Below are 23,008 nucleotides of genomic sequence, written 5' to 3'. Positions count from 1 at the left end.
CCCACCGGAAACACAATGACTATTTCTTACAGACCATAGATTGTGACACAACCATACCTCAAAAGAGAACTCATACACTGAACCAAACTAATAAAAGTTATTGCATGGAGGAAACACTACAAACCAAGCTGAGGATTAATGTAGCTTCCCTGACAAAGTAAGAAAAAACCGTCATCTTTGCATGTCCTGAATAAATGTAATTTTATTAGTGTTATATGAATGATAAACAAAAACCAGCGGTTGAGCTGGTTGCAATATTTATGCTCATACACGTTGAGGAGCCTTTATGCTTTTCATTCCGCAAACTATATTCATATGAAGTTTCTCTCTAGCTGTCCTTCCATGTATTGCCATATTCTGCACAATGATATGTATCTTCTATGCAACAATAGTTGTTCATATGTGCTCTTTCTCCATTCGCAGATGAACAAACCAAAATCAGCAGGCTACACCAACCACACTTTGGCAACTGAGTTCATCCTCCTTGGCTTCTCTGACCTGCCAGCTGTGCATCAGGGTTGGCTTTCTGTGCTGTTTCTCTTCATCTACATAGGAACATTATTAGGGAACGGGCTGATAATTCTGCTGGTGAGCCTGGACTCTTTCCTACAGATCCCAATGTACTTCTTCCTCAGGAATCTATCTTTCCTAGAGATCTGCTATATCTCCGTCACCCTCCCTGAATTGTTGCAAATCTTTTTTTCCGGCAACAGACACGTTTCTTTTCTAGGATGTGCTGCCCAATCATATTTCTTTTACGCGTGTGGGAGGGCAGAATGCTTCCTCTTGGCTTTCATGGCGTATGACAGGTACGTCGCCATCCGTATGCCCTTGAGATACAACACGATAATGACCAAAGCTTTGTGCGTTCATCTGTCTGCTGTCTCCGTAGGTGTTTCTCTCCTTGAGTCCCTGGGACAGACTGCTTGTGTTTTCAGCCTCTTCTACTGTGAATTTAACATTATAAATCATTTCTTCTGTGACATACTTTCAGTTTTAGGTTTGGCGTGTACAGATACATTTCGTAGTGAAGTGTTCTTCTGGGTCTGCATTATCCTATTTGCCCTGATCCCTTTCGTCCTTATCCTCTTGTCCTACATACAAATCCTTTCTTCCGTTCTCAGAATACAGTCCACAACAGGACGGACGAGGGCCTTCTCCACCTGTTCCTCCCACCTGATCTCTGTTCTTTTGTTTTTTGGGTCAGGAACTTTTTCCTACTTACGGCCAAAGTCCAGCCGCTGGCCAGCGAGAGACAAGCTTCTTACCCTGCTTTATACTGTCATCACCCCTATGATGAACCCTCTCATCTACAGTCTACGGAACAAGGAAGTGAAGGCAGCTCTTGTGAAGCTTGGAAGCCAAAGAATTTTTGTTTTTTGTAAAAGCAATCTTTAAAGATAGCCTATTCTTTAATGAAATGAGTAAATGTCATCTTGTGGGAGCTTCAGAAACCGTGGATTTCCTTTCATATGGTGCCTTCCTTTTCTATGCGATCACTTACCTTACCTAGGACCAGAGGCAACCAGCATGTTTTGCCTTCGCAAAAAAAATGTGCTTCTGATGCAGCAAACACTATTTTGCGATTCGGTAACCTGTTACCGAATCACAAAATGGGTTTGCGATTTGCTATTAAGAATGGGCGTGTTTAGGGCATCCCTTCCTAAGACCAATTCGCATCGGTATGAATGAATGTTTTGCGACCGAAATGAGGTCGCAAAACATTTGCATTTTACCACCTACTTCAAGTAGGTGGTAGCCAAAGGGACCCCTTCCCCTTTGTAAATGTCTATAAATGCATTTTCTAAGAGCAGGCAGTGGTCCCACAGACCACTGCCTGCTCTTAGAAAATGACAGAAAACGTTTTCATTTTCTGTTTTGTAAAGCATCCCCTTTTTCCTTTAAGGAAAACGGGCTGCTTTACAACAAAAAAAGATTGCTTTATCTAAAAGCAATCACGGACATAGTGGTCAGCTGACTCCAATGGCCACCATCCCCGGGATTTTTGTGATTCCTAGGGGGTCGCAAATTGTGACCTACGTCATTAATATTCATGAGGTAGGTCATGTGTGATCCCTTAGGAATCGCAGAAAGTGTAAAACACACTTTCATGCATTCCGTTTTGCGATTTTCTAATTGAGAATCGCAAGGATTCACGATTAGGAAATCGCAAAATGTTTTGTTGATGCATTTGGCCCTCAGTGATCAAACAAGACAAGTTTCCGTCACAAATAATTAATATGAATGTTTACTCATGGCAGAAGCAGAGCAAACAGTTACAGTCAAGGGCCCAGCACAAAGCACAATGATCCTACTACAAATGGGTATCCACAGCACGATTTTCAAGCTGCAGACCTCAATCTGTGGACTTAAAATCTGTTTTAAAAAAAAGCATAACCAAAGTGCACCTGGTTATGCTCAATAGGCTCTGTAGACATATCATCCACAGGCAGGCCATGCAACTAACCCCTAGCAAAGGATGCACTTTGTGGTTTATGTGCAAATGTGACACAGTCTAAATGAAGGCCAGAACCTGCACTAATCCCTCACTCTAAATGTCCAAAGACATCGTGAACCGTGTTCTTGCAACCCAAACTACCTTTGCTCAACACCCCAACTGTGTATGGCCGAAGACTTTGAACAACCACTTTACATTAGCTGGCTGCTGCTTTGATAACTCTAATCGTGGATACGAGTTAGTCCTACTTTTAAGTTAGTTAGAGATGTTAGAGATTCAAGCTTGCGGTACAATTGCGTATAATCTGCATACTAATGAAAAGACTCAAAAGAGATATTGTATTAGGTTGAATTTTAATCACATACGCTTCTGTATATTGATTGAAGAGTATGAGTGATAAGATGGATTCTTCTAAAACATTGCATGGTGCTTGTATGTTGGTTGAGAATTAATTTTGCACTGCCGGGAGACCCTAGAGGGATAACTGCTAATCCCCTGTGGGTGGCAAACAAAGAGTGCGGCAGGGCACGAAAGTGCACCAAAAACAATGGGCAAGTCACGAAAACAAGTTTGGGTTCAAATCGCCCAGTCAGCTAAGATGGGTTTTTCCGCAATTACAGCCAAAAAGCAACTGGGGCAAGCTGTTTACATCATTGTCACTGGAGCAAATTGACCGTTGCTGGATTGCTGGTACCTGCACTGCTGAAAAGAAGAGAAGACCTCCACGACACACCTACAACCACCGGAGCCGAGAGGCGTGGAGTGATGGCATTTTGGCGGAAAGGCTCTGCAGTAGACAGGGCGGACCCCAACAGTGAGGACTGGGAGCTCAGCTCCCAAAGGCAGCATGAGAGGAATCAGTTAGGGGCTCAAAGAACGTGCCCCCGAGCGACAGTAAGCCCAAGCGGAATCCCAGCAGCGAGGTTTCTTGAGCCCGGAGCAGCAGTAGCAGGCAGCAATGTGAGGCTAGCTCAGGGTGGAAGCGCTGTTGCAGAGAGAGAACAGTGAGTGAACGCCCCTGGACTCACCAAGTTCTAGAGACCACCCGGGGCACCCATCATCTCAGTGGAGCTCCACGCAGGGCATAATAGTTGGTTTTCCCTATTGTGTTGGGCAATGCAGCGCTCATAACAAAGCACTTGTGCCAGGTTACAGTGCACACCCCTTGACTGGTACAAGGATTACGTGCCTCCCTAATTTTAAATAAGAATGATTTAACAGCAGCTAATCCCATGTGAAACAGGATTACTTTAGAAGCCATCCCAGAGTCATCGGATGATCATCCAACTACTTTAGAAGTTATTTTCACTTCATCAGACATCATCAAGCTCTTGAAGTCATAAGCAAAGTTTACAAACTAGAGGCTGAAGAAGCTCCCGCAGCTTGAGCAGTCACGGCAGTCGCGAGGACGATTCAGACATTAGCATCAGGAATTCCAAAACCTGACCAGAAATTACAGTTCCTCGAGGATACAGAGGCCCCCCGAAGCCCTATGATTGATTAACTTTGGCTTGTTTTAAATCTCATGAACCACGCAAAGCAATCCATTACGATGCCGCCTTCCACTCTGGCCCACTTCTTGGGACTGGTTTAGATTACTCCGGCAAAGATCTGGACAAACCAGAAAATTATTGTCTTCACCTCCCAACTGTACTAATTTTGAAGCACGACTAAGGCTCCTTTAAAGTCTTGAACTAGTTAATCTGGACAGACCAGAGTATGAATGTTTCCCTTTCCAATTGTACAAAAATGTAAAGCACGACTAAGGCTCCCTAAAGTCTTGAACTAATTTTAGAATGCTCACACAGTCCTGATGATGATCTAAAGGGATATATGATGATACAACGCATGTTATTACAACGCATGCTTTTACATCGCATTTTTTACAACGCAATAACTTTTACAACGCATGTATTTACAACGCATGTTTTTACAACGCAGGTACCTTTACAACGCATACCATTACAACGTAAGTATTGGTAAATATATATTAATTTTATAATCGTAAATTAATTGAAAAAAATATAATTTAATGTAATTTAATTTAATTTCATTTCATTTAATTAATTTAATTTAAATTTAATTTTAATTTATTTTTACCCTGTACCCCTGTACCCCAAAAACCCAAAACTGACCCTGAACCCCAAAAATACCCCTTTACCCAAAAACCCAAAACTGACCCTGAACCCCAAAAATACCCCTTTACCCAAAAACTAAAAACTAACCCTGAACCCCAAAAATACCCCTTTACCCAAAAACTAAAAACTGACCCTGAACCCCAAAAATACCCCTTTACCCAAAAACTAAAAACTGTCCCTGAACCCCAAAAATACCCCTTTACCCAAAAACTAAAAACTGACCCTGAACCCCAAAAATACCCCTTTACCCAAAAACTAAAAACTGACCCTGAACCCCAAAAATACCCCTTTACCCAAAAACTAAAAACTAACCCTGAACCCCAAAAATGCCCCTTTACCCAAAAACTAAAAACTGACCCTGAACCCCAAAAATACCCCTTTACCCAAAAACTAAAAACTGACCCTGAACCCCAAAAATACCCCTTTACCCAAAAACTAAAAACTGACCCTGAACCCTAAAAATACCCCTTTACCCAAAAACTAAAAACTGTCCCTGAACCCCAAAAATACCTCTTTACCCAAAAACTAAAAACTGACCCTGAACCCCAAAAATACCCCTTTACCCAAAAACTAAAAACTGACCCTGAACCCCAAAAATACCCCTTTACCCAAAAACCCAAAACTGACCCTGAACCCTAAAAATACCCCTTTACCCCAAACATATAACATTTAAAATATAATTATATACTTACCAATACTTACGTTGTAATGGTATGCGTTCCAAAGGTACCTGCGTTGTAAAAACATGCGTTGTAAATACATGCGTTGTAAAAGTTCTGTTGTAATGGTATGTCGTTGTAAAAGTTGCGTTGTAAGTGATGTTTCCCGATCTAAAGATCGAAACGCGTCGACCCCCTGTTAAAATCCCTTCACTTGTACATATCGTCCTGGATTTCTATGTCTATTTTTTTTGATATTTTGTGTATTGTCACCTTTACTCAGTCACATTTTGCACCCTTGTCCCTTATGTGAGCACCTGTATTTATGTAAATATGTACCTGCATACTATAATTAAATGACTATATGTTGCCCTATGAAGCTTACTCCCCTAAGCGATTTGTTAATTTGATCAAATAATACTTAACCATGTGTTACTGGACCTTATCAGGCCTACTTCGAACCACTGTACTTACTATAAAGATTCAAATATGACTTGAAAATGAGTATGTGATGACTTCTCAAGGTGTGACTATACCTGATGACTGCAGGAGAATTTCACAATGAGTATCTAATGACTTCACAAGGTGTGACTATTCCTGATGATTTCACGATAGGTATCAAATTACCTCACAAGATGAAATTGCCCATGATGCCTTAAGAATGATTTGAAAATAATTTGTTGATTAATCCACGAAAACTAACATTTTTTAAATTGAAATATTTTCTCATTATCAAAGAATGATTTGCTGCTTAATTCGCACATTACCCTCTTTCTTTAAGCCTTTGTCAGCAAAATAGAAATTATTTTGGATGATTTTTTATTTACATGCAGATTACCTCACAACTGTGCTATATAGAGTTAAAGCATTGCAAGACTGTAGTACCAACACTAAATAAATAATACGTTTAGCATAAACACAGCCATCGGAAGTTATTGCACAGTTGACACTGAAAATAAAAATATGATTACTGTAGCAGCTCAATACTGATACTTTATTTTTATTTTTAGCGCAAGTTGGGTGCAGTGTGTGCATGAAATGTATGTTAACCCCTTCGACGCTGATGACGAGCTGGGCTCGTCATGGCGTAGCCCGCTCGCACGCTGATGACGAGCCCAGCTCGTCATGTAAAGTGCGTTTTTGAAAAAGTCAGCGCAGGAGCGGAATTCCGCTAGCGCGCATGCGGTTAAAACCCAGTGGAACAGTTCAGTTTGTTTTATGCTCAGAGCCAATATCTGCAGACCTATGATTCAGTATGAGGAAGACAACTGAGCTCAGTGGGAGAGCACGCCGGCTGTATATGACTGCATATAATTTGCAGCTCAATGATTTGAAACTTGGTAATGTCAGCTAAAGCTTTTGCACAAAAATAAAGAATAAGCATCAGCATTGAGCTTCTACAGTAACCATAACTTCATGTTTAGCGTTAGCTGTGCAATAACTGCAGATCGAAGTGTTTATACTATACGTGCTATTTTATTTAGTGTTTAGTATTGGTACCATAGTCTTGCAAAGTTCCAACTCTATAAATAACAGGTGTAAAGAAAACCCACGTTAAACATTGTTAATTTAGTACAACAGAAGTGCAGGGGGCAGAGCCAGTTCTTACAAGCTTATAGCGAAAACCCTGCAGGTTAGTCACAGTCTTTGCAACTTGCACATTAACCCAATGAACTATCAAAACTGTTTTTTTTAAATAGCTGTCAGAAAAAGCTGTCTTTCATATGCTACTGACAAGATAATTAAACTAATTAAAGTTATAACTTCTTAAAGAATTGCAATGGTAAAATCCTCCATTTTCTTTGGTAAACTGCATGCGAGTTAGAAAATAAATCTTACAAATCAGGGTCTTGATTGCTGTACCCCCCCCGTTATTGTTAGAATTATCAAAGGTTCATTGTTGAATACTACAAGAAAACCATTGCATGCTCAGGCAGTTAATCTCATTTCACACGTAGACTCCAGGCCTGTAAGCTATTATTGTGTAAAAGCAATTATGTGGATTGGAGCTGCACCATCACTTTTAACCTCCTGTAGATCTTGAGTCTTCATTAAAGTTTGTTGAAGAAAATATAAAGGGCTTTTCCTGCAACCAACTTTGTTGATTTTTGCCCGTCTCTAGTTTCTCTTGGCCAATCAGCAATGGGATTGTGGTGGCTACATGAGCAATCATGTTTCTCGACTATTGCTCACTCTTTTTAGTTTGAGCTAGACAGTGAATGCACTGTCTCTTTGAGACCTGCTAAATCAGTCAATGGACTTCAAGTCCATCCTATTTCTTGCCATTGCTTTTGATTTGTCTATGTCAGTGTCCTTTAAAAATCCTTTGTCCCCCCTTTCTCTCTTCTGTTCCTCCCACAGAGAAGGGACTTAGTACTGTCTCATTCCGCTCTGGCTCTTTTTTTGTTCTTGGGTGGATTATTGTTTTTCTTGGTTTCCTGCTCTGTTACTGTTTGTCTGTGTTTAGCATGAACACCCTAGCTGCTTACATTCACATATAACATTCTTCCTCCCTCCTCCTTTTAATGCCACAGTTGTGTTACTGCTACTTTTTTTTAATGCTGCCACCGCCAACCTCCCCCCAAATATACAATACCTGTCATAATAAATAAACCAAATAGAGTTACTAACTAATAGTTACAAAAACAATCTGGTAATCAATAAAGAACATATTAACATTGAAAGAACAGAAGTCATAATCTTATATAAGAATCTATAGGTGACCAAAAGGATTGAAACTGCAAGGAATTATGTTGAACACCTTGTAAAGATAGTTGAGCACCTCTTCTTGTAAAGATAACCCAAGACCACCAAGCATGAACTGAGAGAAAGGTAGCATCCTTCCAACAAAAAGTAATAGATTTGAACGCAGCCGAAACCAGAAAATTAAATAACCTTGCTTCAGCATCTTCGAGAGGAGTAGTTAAGGCAATCGATTTACATATTAACAATTTATAAGATAGCAAATCAGAAATAGGCAGAATTTTCAATATAACATTCCATACTTCAGACCAAAATTTCATAATAATAGGATAATCAAATAACAATTGACGTAGAGAACCAGGATGTAAATTACAATGCCAACATAGGTTTGATGGTAATAATTTAGCGTTAAATAAACGTAACGGAGTCCATAAAAAATTAAACAAAATATAAGCATTGGTTTGATAAAGTGAAACTGGTAACCAACCAGAAAAACTATTAGTCCAGATCAATGACCATGAATCAGTTGACAGGGAAATGGAAAGTTCAGTATTCCAAAAAGTGGAAATTATATCAACGTTAGAACCTAATGAAATAGTAAATCTTTTATAAAACACAGAAACTGCCTTTGAGGAAACAGAAACCGTATTGATGTAAATAAAAAAATCAGCTGAGGGTACAGACGGTATGCCGTCCGGGAAAGAATCTAAAATAGAATTACATAAAAATTGATATTTTAACAGATCTGACATTGGCAGATTGAATTTTGATTGAAGTTCAGCAAAAGGAAAAGGAATAAATTCACCATCTAAGAAAACATCTCTAAGAAAGAAAATACCTTTAGCAATCCATGAAGACCAAAAAGAAACATTTCTGTTCAATTTTATTAGAGCACTATGCCATAAAGACAAATGTACCGTGGAGAGTAGAGGTAATGCAAAATTAGAGTCCAAATCGTAAAAAATTAATCTTGAAGTTTTGATTATGGACGAGGAATGTATAATCTTAGAGGTAGGAGACATAGTTAATAGGGATGGTAAAGGAAAAGGTTTTGCAAGAGAAGTTTCAATATGAAACCAAATAGGGGGAATAACAATAGGTGAACTATGAAACCATAATGAGCTCTGTTTTAAAATGAAAGCTTTATGATATAAATAGAAATCAGGTAGGGCAAAACCAACTTGGCATTTAGGAATTTTCAATTTTTTATAAGCAATGCGAGGAGGTTTATTATTCCAGAGAAATTTAGATAACAATTTATCAATATTTTTATAAACTTTGAGTGGGAATTGAGTAGATATAATTGCAAGAGAATAAAATATTTTTGGGGCAATATTCATTTTAATAGATTCCATTCTTCCCCACCAGGAGAGATGAAGGGGAGACCACTTGGAGGTTTTTTGCTTAATATAATCAAGAATGAAATCACAATTCAATTTTAAGGTAGCCAGCAAGGAGGACGAAAATAATATACCAAGGTACATCAACTTGTTCTGTTGCCAAAAAATATCTCTTGAAGGTAACATATCAGGAGTACAAAGCATATTTAAAGGAAAAAAATCAGTTTTAGTAACATTTCATTTATAGCCAGATACAGTTGAATATTTAGAAATAATGTCAAAAATGGAACAGACGATGCAGGATTACTAATAAATAATAACACATCATCATCATATGCCAACATTTTCACAGTAACATTTTTAATAGTGATACCCTGAATATTTTCAGATTGACGAATGAAATTAAGTAAAGGTTCAATTCCCAATAAAAATATAAGAGGGGATAAGGGACAACCCTGATGTGTACCTCTAAAAAGGGAAAATTGGCTAGAAATCTGACCATTAATAAACAATCGAGCAGTGGGAGCATAGTATAGAGCAGAAATCATACGAATAAAGGATGGGCCAAAATTAAAAGATAATAAAGTTTTAAATAAAAACTGCCAATGGATTTTATCAAAAGCTTTTTCTGCATCTAATGCCATAACACCAGCAGGGACAAGGAGAGAGGGACTTTGTTCAATAACATGCAATAAAGTTCTAGTATTATTAGCAGAATATCTATTTTTCATAAAACCAGATTGGTCAGGGTGTATAATAGAATGAAGAACAGGGGCTAATCTAGAGGCAAGGATTTCAGCATATAATTTACAGTCCAAGAAATGGGGCAGTAATTAGAGACAAGGGTAGGGTCTTTATCAGGTTTGGGTAGCACAACAATTAAGGCTTCTGTAAAAGAGCCCGAAATGGAACCTGAAGAACAGAAATGAGAAAAAATCTGATGTAAATAAGGTAATAAATGATTTTGAAATCCTTTATAAAATTCAGCAGGGATGCCATCAGGACCAGGAGATTTATTTTTTGGAAGCGATTTAATAGCAGCCAGTATTTCATCAGTAGTAATAGGGGAATCCAACTCAAGTTTATCGGAGGAAGAAATATGAGGTAAATTAGAATAATTTAAAAAGGCATCAATTATAGAATCATCACAATAATCTGGCTTATTATACAAGGTGGAGTAAAACTGTAAAAATTCTTGCACAATATCATTGTGGGAAAGTGCAATTTTACCTTGAGGACCTTGAATGGAGGTAATCTGTGTTTTATCCCTTTTAATACGCAAATAATTAGCAAGGAGCTTACCAGACCTATTAGAATTGAAACGGAATCTAGCATTAGAATTAGAAAGCTGAACCCCAGCCCTAGTACTAAGAATAGCATTAAATTCATATCTCAGCTTTTGTAATTTATGTTTATATTGGGGATCATTAGAAGTAATAAATACACGTTCAAAATGAGCTATTTGCTTCTCTAAGGATGTGATATTAGAATTAAATTTCTTATTCTCATGTGCCATAATAGAAATTGTAGAACCTCTGATATAAGCCTTAAATGCATCCCATCGATTAATAACAGAGGTAGAATTCTCCGGATTAAATGTAAAATAATCTTGAATTGCTTGTAATAATTTGCGTTTCTGAGTGTCATTAAGGATCAATCAATCAATCAATCAATCAATGACATTTATAGAGCGCGCTACATACCCGTAGGGTCTCAAGGCGCTTGGGGGAGGGGGGGTGCCGCTACTGCTCGAACAGCCAGGTCTTCAGCTTCTTCCTGAAGGAGAGGTGGTCTTGGGTCAGGCGCAGGTCGGTCGGGAGGGAGTTCCAGGTCTTGGCGGCCAGGTAGGAGAAGGACCTTCATCCTGTAGTCGCTCTTCGGATGCGGGGGACGGCGGCGAGGGCGTGGTTGGCTGATCGGAGGTGGCGTTTGGGAGCGTAGAAGTTGATCCGGTTGTTGAGGTAGTTCGGTCCTTGGTCGTGTAGGGCTTTGTGTGCGTGGGTGAGGAGGCGGAAGGTGATCCTTTTGTTGACGGGGAGCCAGTGAAGGTCTCTCAGATGTCCGGAGATGTGGCTGGTTCGTGGGATGTCGAGGATGAGTCTGGCTGAGGCGTTCTGGATCCGCTGGAGTCTCTTCTGGAGCTTGGCGGTGGTCCCGGCGTAGAGGGCGTTGCCGTAGTCCAGTCGGCTAGTGACGAGGGCCTGGGTGACGGTCTTCCTGGTCTCGGTGGGGATCCACCGGGAGATCTTCCGTAGCATGCGTAGGGTGTTGAAGCACGCCGAGGAGACGTTGTTGACTTGCCTGGTCATGGAGAGGGAGGAGTCCAGGATGAAGCCCAGGTTGCGTGCGTGGTCTGTCGGTTTGGGTGTGGTGCCCAGGGCGGGAGGCCATCAGGAGTCGTCCCAGGCGGAGGGTGAAGAGCCCAGGATGAGGACCTCCGTCTTGTCCGAGTTCAGTTTCAGGCGGCTGGTCGTCATCCACTCGGCTACCTCTTTCATCCCTTCGTGCAGGTTGGCTCTGGCGGTGGCGGGGTCGTTGGTCAGGGAGAGGATCAGCTGGGTGTCGTCGGTGTAGGAGATTATGCTGAGGTTGTGTTGACGTGCGATGGCCGCGAGGGGGCTCATGTAGACGTTGAAGAGGGTGGGGCTCAGAGAGGATCCTTGAGGGACGCCGCAGATGACTTCGGAGGCCTCTGACTTGTACGGTGGTAGGCGGACTCTCTGTGTTCTTCCGTCGAGGAAGGAGACGATCCATTCCAGCGCCTTGTCCTGGATTCCGACGTTGCGGAGGCGCTGTACTAGGGTGCGGTGGCAGACAGTGTCGAATGCCGCGGAGAGGTCTAGGAGGATGAGGGCTGCTGTTTCTCCGTTGTCCATCAGGGCTCGGATGTCATCGGTGGTGGCGATGAGGGCGGTCTCGGTGCTGTGATTGGCTCGGAAGCCGGACTGTGAGGGGTCGAGGGATCCATTCGTCTCGAGGAAGGCGGCCATCTGCTTGTTGACGGTCTTCTCGATGACTTTGGCTGGAAACGGGAGGAGCGAGATGGGGCGGTAGTTCTTGAGTTCGGTGGGGTCCGCTGTTGGTTTCTTGAGTAGAGCGCTGAGTTCGGCGTGCTTCCAGCTCTCAGGGAAGGTGGCGGTGTCGAAGGATGTGTTGATGATGTCTCGTAGGTGGGGTGCGATGACAGCGTCGGCCTTGTTGAAGATGTGGTGAGGACAGGGGTCGGTCGGTGATCCGGAGTGGATGGAGTTCGTCGTGCGGATGGTGTCTTCGGTGCTGATCGGGGTCCAGGCGTGGAGGGTGGTGGTGGGGGGTGGTTGTTCGGTCATGGTGTGCGTTGGTTGGTTGTTGAAGCTGTTGTGTATGTCCGCGATCTTGTTGTGTAAGTAAGAAGCGAGGGAGTCGCAGAGGTCTTGCGATGGGGTGATGTCGTTGTTTCCTGCCCTGGGGTTGGATAGCTCTTTCACGATGTTGAAGAGTTCCTTGCTGTTGTGTGCGTTGTTGTCCAGCCGGTCCTTGAATGCAGTTTTCTTGGCGGCGCGGATCAGCTGGTGGTGCTTCCGAGTGGCCAGCTTGAGGGTGGTCCTGTTGTCCGGTGTAGGTTCCCTTCTCCAGACTTTCTCGAGGGCTCGGCAGTTCTTCTTGGAGCTCTTGAGTTCGTCGGTGAACCACGGGACTTCTTGCTGCCGGGTCTGCTGGGCGGGGTCCTCAGCGGGGCGAGCTCGTCCGCGCAGATGCTGATCCACTTCGTGAGGTTGTCGGCGGCCTGGCTGGGGTTCGCTGAGCTGGCAGGAGGGTGCTGGCTCAGGGAGGTGGCGAGCTGGTCTGCTGTGATCTTGTTCCAGCTTCTGCGGGCAGCCTGTTGCTGGTGGTGGTGGGTCGTCGTTCTCTTGAAGGTGAAGTGGACGCAGCTGTGGTCCGTCCATTGAAGCTCTGTGGCGTGGCTGAAGTCGATGTCTGTGCTGGAGGAGAAGACTGCGTCGAGTGTGTGTCCGGCGAGGTGGGTGGGGGTGGACACCAGCTGCTTGAGTCCAAGATTGGCGAGGTTGTCGAGCAGGGTGCTGGTGTTGCGGTCGTTGTTGTTCTCCAGATGGAAGTTGAGGTCCCCCAGGAGGATGTAGTCAGCGGAGGGGAGGGCATGCGGGCTGACGAAGTCGGCGATATCCTCGCTGAATTGTGTGCGTGGTCCCGGGGGTCGGTAGATCAGGGTGCCTCTGAGGGTGGTGTTCGGGTTGGTGTGGATCTGGAAATGCAGGTGTTCGGCGCTGGTCAGGGTGTTGTCGGTGCTGGTCGTGAGACGGATGGCGTTCCTGTGGATGATGGCGATGCCTCCTCCCATCTGGTTGGCGTTGCGGTCCTTCCGGACGATCTTGTAGCCCTCTGGGATGGCGATGGCGATGTTGGGGGCTGAAGAGGCGTTCATCCAGGTCTCCGTGAGGAAGGCAACGTCAGGGGCTGTGGCGTCGAGGAGGTTCCAGAGTTCGATGGCGTGTCTGTGGACGGAGCGGGTGTTGAGCAGGATGCACTTGAGGTGGGTGTTGCTGGTGTTCGACTTGGCGGGTGCTGGTGCGAGGCAGGTCCGGATGCAGGTGTACTTGCAGGCGTGGCAGCTGAAAGGTCCGTGGGTGCATCGTGGTGTGGCTTGGTGGCATTCTGGGGGTCGGCCGGTGTTGAGTGCGATGAGGGTGGCGGCGGAGTACGTCAGGCGGGTCGGTCGGGGTCTTCGTGGGCCAGGGGTCCTGGCGCTGGTCGCGATCCGGTCGCGGACGGGCGCAGACGGGCTTACCTTTGGCGCGCCTTCGGCGCACAATCGGCGCGCCCGCTGCGCGTGGCCGCTGCACGTTCGCACGGTCGCCATATGAGGCGAAGTGCGCGGGTGGGCGGGGCAGCTGGGAGGCGGGAGCGGGGAGGGATACAGAAGGCAAAAGGGGCGGCGCTTAGCGGCGGTGGCGGGAAGCGGGGAGGGAGAGCGGGGCTCGGCGAGGTAGGCGGGCAGACAGGAAGGAGACGGCAAAACACGGGCACAATTACAGAATTACTAAAACAAATGCACTGGCACAATTACAAGGAAAAAACAGAGAAGCACAAAGGGAAATGTTATGAACAACAACAAAACAAGTAACCGGCAGGCAGACACGGACCGCGCCTCTCGGAGGAGGGGGCGCGGTCAGCGGCAGCGCGACAGGCAGCGAGGCAGCTAGGCAGGGCAGAGGGGCACACGCAGCAGCTGGTGGCCGTGCGGCGCGGGGGTGTCCCACAAGTGGGTCACACTCACCTGCGTCGCACGGTCGCCATATGAGGCCAAGTGCGCGGGTGGGCGGGGCAGCTGGGAGGCGGGAGCGGGGACGGATACAGAAGGCAAAAGGGGCGGGGCTTAGCGGCGGTGGCGGGAAGCGGGGAGGGAGAGCGGGGCTCGGCGAGGTAGGCGGGCAGACAGGAAGGAGACGGCAAAACACGGGCACAATTACAGAATTACTAAAACAAATGCACTGGCACAATTACAAGGAAAAAACGGAGAAGCACAAAGGGAAATGTTATGAACAACAACAAAACAAGTAACCGGCAGGCAGACACGGACCGCGCCTCTCGGAGGAGGGGGCGCGGTCAGCGGCAGCGCGACAGGCAGCGAGGCAGCTAGGCAGGGCAGAGGGGCACACGCAGCAGCTGGTGGCCGTGCGGCGCGGGGGTGTCCCACAAGTGACAATGTCAGTATTCATACGCCACCTAGATTGTTTAACAAAAGGAGACAAAACATTTAAGACAAAAGAAATCAGGGCATGGTCAGAAACCTCAATAGTGCCAATGGTACGATTATTTGCCAATTGAATGAGAGAGGGGGAAAGCAAAAAATAATCAATTCTGGAGTGGGAGTTGTGAGGATTGGAGAAAAATGAAAATTCCTTATCAGTGGGATAATGTAGTTTTCAAATGTCCGCTAACTTGGTGGTAAGAAGAAAAGTCTTAAAGGCATGAAAAATCTTAGAAGGTCGGAACCTAGAGGTAGACAATCTATCTAGTAGGGGGTCAGCAAAAACATTAAAGTCTCCCCCAAAAATCAAGGGAACTTTGCCTAACTTTAAAACTTCAGTTGTAACAGTAGCCCAAAATACAGGGTCATCTGCAGTAGGGCCATAAACATTAAACAAAAAGAAAACAGAATCATGTATTTTGACTTTAACTATAATATATCTGCCTTCAGTATCTGAAATCTTATGAAGAATTTGACAGTGCAATCTCTTAGCAAAGAAAATAGCGACCCCATTCTGTTTACCGTTAGCAGGTGAGGAGATAATATAATCTACCCATTTTTTGTTCATGTATTGTAACACTTTATCATCAACATGTGTTTCTTGAACAAAACAAGTGTCAGCTTTACAACGACCTAGATAATCCAGAATTTTTTTACGCTTCACTGGATGCCTTAAACCTTTTACATTTAAAGAAACAAACTTAATATTATGAATATTAGCCATTAAGATTTAAGAAGAAAGAAAGAAGGGAATCAGAACAAGAAGAAGGAAGAAAAAGACAGGCGAAAAGAGTAACTCTGTGCAGAAAATAGGAAGGGAAGAAACAAAAAAGAGAGAGAAAGGAACAAACAAGAAACATGAATAGAGACGAAGAAACGCACACACGTTCCTCAAGCATGGCCAGTAACCGTTGGAGCCCACGAAGAAAATTATGCAGAGATGTGACACATGAAGTCAGACGCCACCAATTCAAGAATTAGGGTCCTGAGTATCCATGGATGGAGGAGCTTGTTGATCAAGAAATAACCGGAGATCTTCTGGACGCTGAAAGGATTTGGAGACATTATCTTTCCACACACGCATCGTAGAAGGATCAAAAAGTTCATACTTGAAACCAAGGCTTCTCAGCTGTGGACGAAGGGAAGAAAATTCTTTACGAATAGCCACAGTTTCTCCAGCAAAGTCCTGGTGAATAAAGATTTTGGTACCATTCACCAACAATGATGGAATTTCTCTGGCAGCTTTCCGAATTAGAACCAAGTGAAGATGGCGCAGCACCTTAAATATCATTTGCCGCGGTCTAGTATGTCGAGGGTTCCGATGAGATGGGACTCTATGGGCTTTGTCAATCTCAAATTTTTTGGAGAACTTAATATTCAAAAGACCCGGTAGGAGAGATTCTAGATAGAGGCGGCAATTGGTCCCTTCAACATCTTCCGACAAATTAAAAATGCGTAGATTATATTGTCTATTGCGATTTTCCAAGTCCAGCAGCTGAGTGTGCATTGGAGCAATTTTGGCCATTAAAGGAGTAAAAGCATCCAACTTATTTTTATTGTCTTGAATTTTAATGACATTGTCAGAAACCTTCATTGAAATGGAAGCCATGTCTTGCCGAACATTTTTTACTTCTGAGGCAATAGTGTCAGTGTTTAGACGCAATGCCTAAATTTCTTCCAAAATTAACGCAAGAGAAGGTTCTGAAGATTCCACCACCTTGGATTTAGTTGGAGGAGGAGAGACCTGCTGCTTTCTTTTATTAGTAGTAGAAGGTTTGGAATCCATTCTGAGGTGAAAAAATATTCACTGTCACACAGGAATATTAAAATTAAGAATAACCACCTCAAAAAGTGATATAAATGACGTAAATAGGAGCAAAAACGTCGAAAATCTCTCCAAAAACAACAGGTGCAGCAGCTAAACTAAGCCTGAGACATGGCTAGGCCCAAGCCAGGCTCTGTCATAGATTCTATTCCGCCCCCAAGACATTCAAAACCAGCAGTACCTGGGAGTGAAGCTGGGAGCAGGCACCATGAAGCCAGCAAAAGCACTTCAGTCGAAGAAATTCGTCAGGAAAAGACTTCACAGGTGAGGAGCAGCATGGGGAGGCAAGCGCCGGTATTTTCGCAGACTTTCTGTGTCAAAATCGTCGTTATGAAGGTATTGTAGACTGTGGTGCTCACGGAGCTCCGGTGGCGGCGGCCATCTTGGTTGACGCTCTTGCGCGTCTTGCTTGGCTTTCTTTTAAGGAGGATTTGGCTTGTTTTTAGGTATGGCCTGCAAAGGGTTTGCATCTTTTCTGTCTTTTCATTGGTTCCTGTGGTGGCCACATACTCTTCCTCCAGTTCTTTTGGCTGTAGCACATTTTCTTGCATTGACCAATTCTTGTTAAGACTTATCCTCTTTTGGTAATCTTAATGGTCCTTAGTTCAACATATTCAATGAGCTGCTGGCCTATTGGGGCATTGTAGAATGACGGAGGAAAACCTAAACATAAGTGCTATCGAGCCAGATCTAAAAATCTGCTCTGGGTGGCATTACTTAAAAATGAAACTACGTTCTTTGAGGCTCTTGAAACTTAGATATCTTACGTAAACGTGCTGTGGTTTGAAGTTTGCTTTTGTTTTGACAACTGAATAAAGGACCATACACCTACTTACAGTCAACACATTATTGTCAGACTGCACAGTTTGCTGCGCTAAAGTAAAGCCAAATACGCAGCTTCATCCTGGTGAATGCCCTGAATTCATTTACAACGTATGACAGACAGAGCCTGACTCAAACATGGGTGTGCAGTGCCCAGATAAGCATTTACAATTGTAGAGATAAAGCTCCCCAATCTTCGTCCCTTTTCTGTTTCTCCTATGTAATCACGCAGTGCCCCCTTGATCGTACCGCTACGAGAAGAGGAGTGGGAGATGGCGCTGGTAGGACTTTGGCAGAGTTGTTGTTGGACTGTGGTAACTTGGCCCAAAGGGGTACCTTGAAAGGGGGTCGGATTGTGCAGCAGGGTCAGAGCTGCAGGTTAGTACTTAGAAATGGTTTTGATTGTCCTCGCTGGACAGAGTTGTACCGACATTCACTTTCCCTACGCCATTTGACCTCTTGTACGTATACCTCCCTGTCCTCTTCAATAAAACAGTTTAATAATTTAGGGCTAGAGTATGTACAAGCCATAAGAAGCACCCAGTTATTAGATTGACTTGAAAATGACTAAGCCCTCCCCAGCCCTTCACTGCCTCAGGATAATGGCCTGGCAGGAAAGGGGATAAAGCAAAAAACCCAGCTGCTGGGTCATCCATTGGAGTGGGGGGAGGAAAAGGTGAAGATGGTGAGTTCCCAACATCACCTGGCCCACACAGCGAGACCCATTCTTCCTCCCCCACTATGCCCTCAATGGGAAGGGCTGTGGACGAGGTGTTAATGCAAACACTGTTTCAGAGCTGTGTGGCCGCCAAGGGGTGAAATGGCTGAATGGCTTGAGCAACACCTGAACCCTAGGAGGCCGATTCTGGCACACAATCACCCCTCCCCAGCCCACCATCAGCGTGATTGCTGGGCAGGGGGTGAAGGAGATGACACAGCTGATCATCTATGAATGGCCGCACAGTGAGGCTGCTTTCCTGTTCCTGGCCAGTGCTCTCTGTGGACTGAGAAAGGGGAAAAAACACCCCAGAGAGGGCACAGAGACACCGACCCTTCGACCAATGCCCTAGTGCCCGTAGTACCAATTTGTCCCTGCTTATGGTTCGCTGCACTGTGCTTCACTTCAGGAGGACTCAGGAGCACCATGCAAGAGAGACTATTCTATTACGTCCTTCTTCTATGTCTCTGTTCTCCTACCTCTCTTTCCTGTATCCTTCACAAGGGTGTCTGATCCAGTGTGTTTATCTTTGGTATGTTTATGTGTAATATTTGAAAGAGTTACCACAGTTCTTTGGGATGTGATGTTGTCTGGTGGACAGACCTGCAAGCCTCAAAGCTGGGACCGAACATGGTTTGAGTCCCGACATTGGCTCAGAAATGTAGGATTCTGGGCGAACAGCCTAATTTCCGTCCCAAACATAAAATGTCAAAGTTAATAGTTCTCACCTTTTGACTTTACCATAGATAACCTCGTGGCTGTGCAGTATATTTTGTGAATGCTGCAATAAATAAAAATAATGTATTGCCAATGCTGGGCATCTACAGCCGCTACTCCAAGTCAGTCCAAGACAACATAGCATCTTCAATAAACATAAAGTAAACAATATAAAAATAATGATTGACTCCATTAGAGATTTGCTATTCAGAACTTTAACCAATTGATGGAGCAAGGATTTGCACGTAAAGCAACGTGCTCGGACTCAGCCCTCTCAAAATAGCTATTAATGTATTAACAAACATATTTTGTGTATTAATACTTGCACCACACAACATTATTAGCATCTAGGGGAAGCTTGTCTATGTGCTAACCGTAATCCGCTTGCAATAAAATGGCTGCTGCTACGCAGGATTTCCTACTGTGCATGCATCTGTCATACTCACGTGACATGACGTACTACCTTGCTTGTAGGGAAACTTTTGCTTCTGCGCACTAGAACTAAGATGGCTGCTTTGTGTTATAGCATACATGAAGCTTACACCGCTGCTTTTGCTAAGCTGTTTGTTTTGCCTAATACTTAACGCAATAAGTTAAAATAAAGTAATAGAAATAGAATAGAGATAAGTGGTATACAGTGCATTCAATTATTCTGTGTTCTAAAAACTCTTTCTTTTCTATTCTTGCATGTATCACATTTTGGGCCTGGGATGTGCTATTACTCCATTTTGAAACCCACCCTGCACATGTCAAAACTCCAAGAAAGAACTTAAGTCATTTGTCATTGAACTGGGGCCAAACTTTTATCACGGTAGAAGATGCGCCTGAGAAGTTCACCTGATGACCCCAAATGGAAGACAAACTGTTAACATTGTATTTTCTATTAGAACATTCATTGTCAGGTGGAATAAAAGTGCATGGGAAAATAAATTGATGGTCGAAAATGCTAATTTCAATATTCAGAAGAAAAGTTTCATTTTGGTATGGTGTGATGACCTCTCCCCGTCTTTTGTCCAACCAAAATTGGGAATTCTTACACTTGCAACATTGGGGGGTGGTACACTGTCCTGGAAAATAGTATAACTAGAGTAGGCGTAGCTAGTTAGATTGTCCGACTTGTCCAAATAGCTGACCTGTCACTGACCCAACTCACTCAATAAGTGATCGTGAGCAGAGGTGCTGGCAGAGCACTATGTCAGAAGAATCGATAACCCAATTGGGGTTCTGGGAAGGAGTTCGATAACCCAATCGGGGTTCTAAGGGAGAAGATTTTGCTAACCCAAATGGGGTCCGGCTGTTAGGTGCAGTGAGGGTGTGACTCAGGAGTTGTGCCTTAGCTGTGGGTGTCAGTCCTAGCCTGAGGTGGTCCTGTCCTGATCCAATTTGGCTCGTAGCTGTCCTGATTCTGGTCTGCATCTGTTCTTTCCTGCTGGCACCTGCAATCTTGGGGTTCTGTCCTTTAACCCAGCCCGTGGCCAGGGTTGGTCTCCACACCATTCAAGGATTCAAGCAAGCCGGGCTGAAGACAGCTGGAATGCCAGAATCCGGTCCTCGGAAGCATGTTTCCGGTCCAGGGAAGGCATGGCTTGGCAGTTCGGGCTGGACTGTTCCCATGAGGCACAGGGTCAGACTGATTTGCATATGGCCATGTCTGAACTGGGGTGGTGTGGTGTGCAAAAAAGCGATGGATTTAGGCCCAGATCTCTGTACTGGGGTGAATGTATGACATTGTTCTGCATTCTGTCCATCAACTGTGGTCTGTGGTTATTTAACACAGGAAATGTTCTTTTCTACCTATTTTCTTACTAACTCCCTGATCCAATAGATCTCTAGGTACTGGTGACGAGGATTGGTAAGTCAATGGTATAGGACCTAATAGGTAAAATTATAAAACTTTGGTAGAGTGTAGACGTAACCTGCTCAAGATTAAATGATTAATGTGTTTATGGGCCCAGGTGAATATTAGGTAAAAGTAGTGGGTTCACCCCTCTGCTCTATCAGTATTCCAATCTAACCATAGACTTTTGTAAACTACAGACAATGAGTCACTTTCATTTCCATGTGTCATATTAAAGATATTCAAATGACATAGCTTTTATAAGGACGAGAATTCTTGTTTACATTGTATTAAATATATCCCAAAACAACGACCTTTTGTCTCTCGTGATAGTCCTGGCCAACATAGCTATTGCATAGAACATTTTTGCATGTTTATAATCTTGTCTCATAACTAATTAGGCTTGCAGTGATAACTGTAAGGATGCACTGCATGGTGCTCTAAAGTCACTTCATTGTGCTACATGGGGTATTATTGTAAGATTTCCTATTAGGCAGTCTCTGAGTTGACTCAGTTAAGATACGAGGGGTACTCTAAAGCCCTGATAAAATGCTTTTACTTGATGGAAAGAAAGAGCAACAAGGTTCAATGCTGTTGTTCTCCTCCAAAATTATCATGGTAATAAATATTGTAACTGCACATCTCTGACTGCATTACTAACCTATCCGCGGGCCCTGGTGCAAGTAAGGAAAGTAGTCCCTTTCAATGTTGTTGCAAAATTATTTATATGTGCCCCACAAGGCTTTAGACCCGGGGGCCATTGAACATGCTGCACTAATGGGAGCTACGCCCCTGCTTCCCCTACTCATGAAGCAATTGCGGCACCCGCGTTTTAGCTTAAAATGTTTATTGTTAAAGCATGAGTGCCACAATTGATTTGCAATGCAATAAGCCTCTGTTTCAACGTACAATTTCTAAGGGAAAGCTGCACTATTGGAAAAACACATAACCTACTTATATTTAGTAGCTGAAATTACTGTAAATATTAAAGTTGGTCATACCCGCATGCACCACAACACCATTTTGTAATTCCTCCATAAACATTCACTGGAAGATGAACATTTTTGTTATATTGTCCCTTGAGCCTACGAGCTGAAATTTTTCATCCGACCAAGCAGTACATTGGGTATTGCTTTGTTCCAGCGAGCATTAAGCACTAGCAGTTATTTTAACAGGGCAGAAGTGTTCCATGTCTAAAAGCCAGCTGTGACTGTGTAAATTTCTTAAGTGGATTAACAACCCCAATTGTTCTAACTTTTGACAATGCGAGACCTATTGCATTTCAGCAATGCAATAGGCCTCACATCTGCGAGAGTTTGAACAGGCCCAATTACTGCCAGCCTTGCTTCTCGTAAGCCTTCCCTTTCATTTCACATACGTATAAGTACAAAGTGTGTGTTTATGCACTGCTTGCAGGTTTTCAAAACACTTAAATACATTGCATAGTCATATGCAATGCCAACAGCTCAAACACTCCCAAATGCGAGACCTCAAACTCGCTGAGCAGCACTTATTAGGGAGCTAACACCCAGGAAAAGGCAAGCAAAGCCTGAGTACTACAACAGCTCTGTGTCTCATTTTTTTGTTTGAATATCTTTTATTGGTTTTCGCTGTACTTGTACTATACACATCATAATGTTAAACAGGGGAATTCAACTTGACATCCTGTACTCATATCAATTTACATAGGTGAGAGCAGTGAGTCATCACAGGACATTAGTCATGTATCACATTACATCAAGCTAGAACATCCTCAAGGGTGCTGCCTGTGTTAAAAGAAATCACATACCCCAAAAGCAATGATTATAGTTTATCTAAGGAAGGCGCTACGAGGGCTGGGGAAATACAATAAGGCCCGAGTCATAATTTGGTCAGTTAAAGAGGGTTCGTGTGGTAAAAGTGACTTTAGAGAGGGCGCAGCTGTATGTTCTTAGAAGTCGTACTTCTTGGGTGTCGTGAGTGTTCGACAAAAGGGTCTGATTTCCTAGCCGTGCACATCCTATTGCTGATAATGGAAAAACAGATACAGGGCGTGTCATCTC

At 43.8% G+C, this 23,008-nt stretch overlaps 1 protein-coding gene across 1 annotated transcript; it reads left to right on the top strand.

Annotated features, from left to right (window-relative positions):
• The first annotated feature begins 423 nt into the window (after positions 1–423).
• On the top strand, positions 424–1,398 carry LOC147712316 (olfactory receptor 10AG1-like). The gene has a single exon (XM_086919629.1). The coding sequence runs from the start codon at positions 424–426 to the stop codon at positions 1,396–1,398; it is 975 nt and encodes a 324-aa protein (XP_086775755.1).
• The last annotated feature ends 21,610 nt before the right edge of the window (positions 1,399–23,008 follow it).

Source organism: Lissotriton vulgaris, chromosome 5 (assembly GCF_964263255.1).
Source record: "Lissotriton vulgaris chromosome 5, aLisVul1.2, whole genome shotgun sequence".
Taxonomy (NCBI): domain Eukaryota; kingdom Metazoa; phylum Chordata; class Amphibia; order Caudata; family Salamandridae; genus Lissotriton; species Lissotriton vulgaris.
This window is presented reverse-complemented; position numbering and strand designations above follow the sequence as displayed.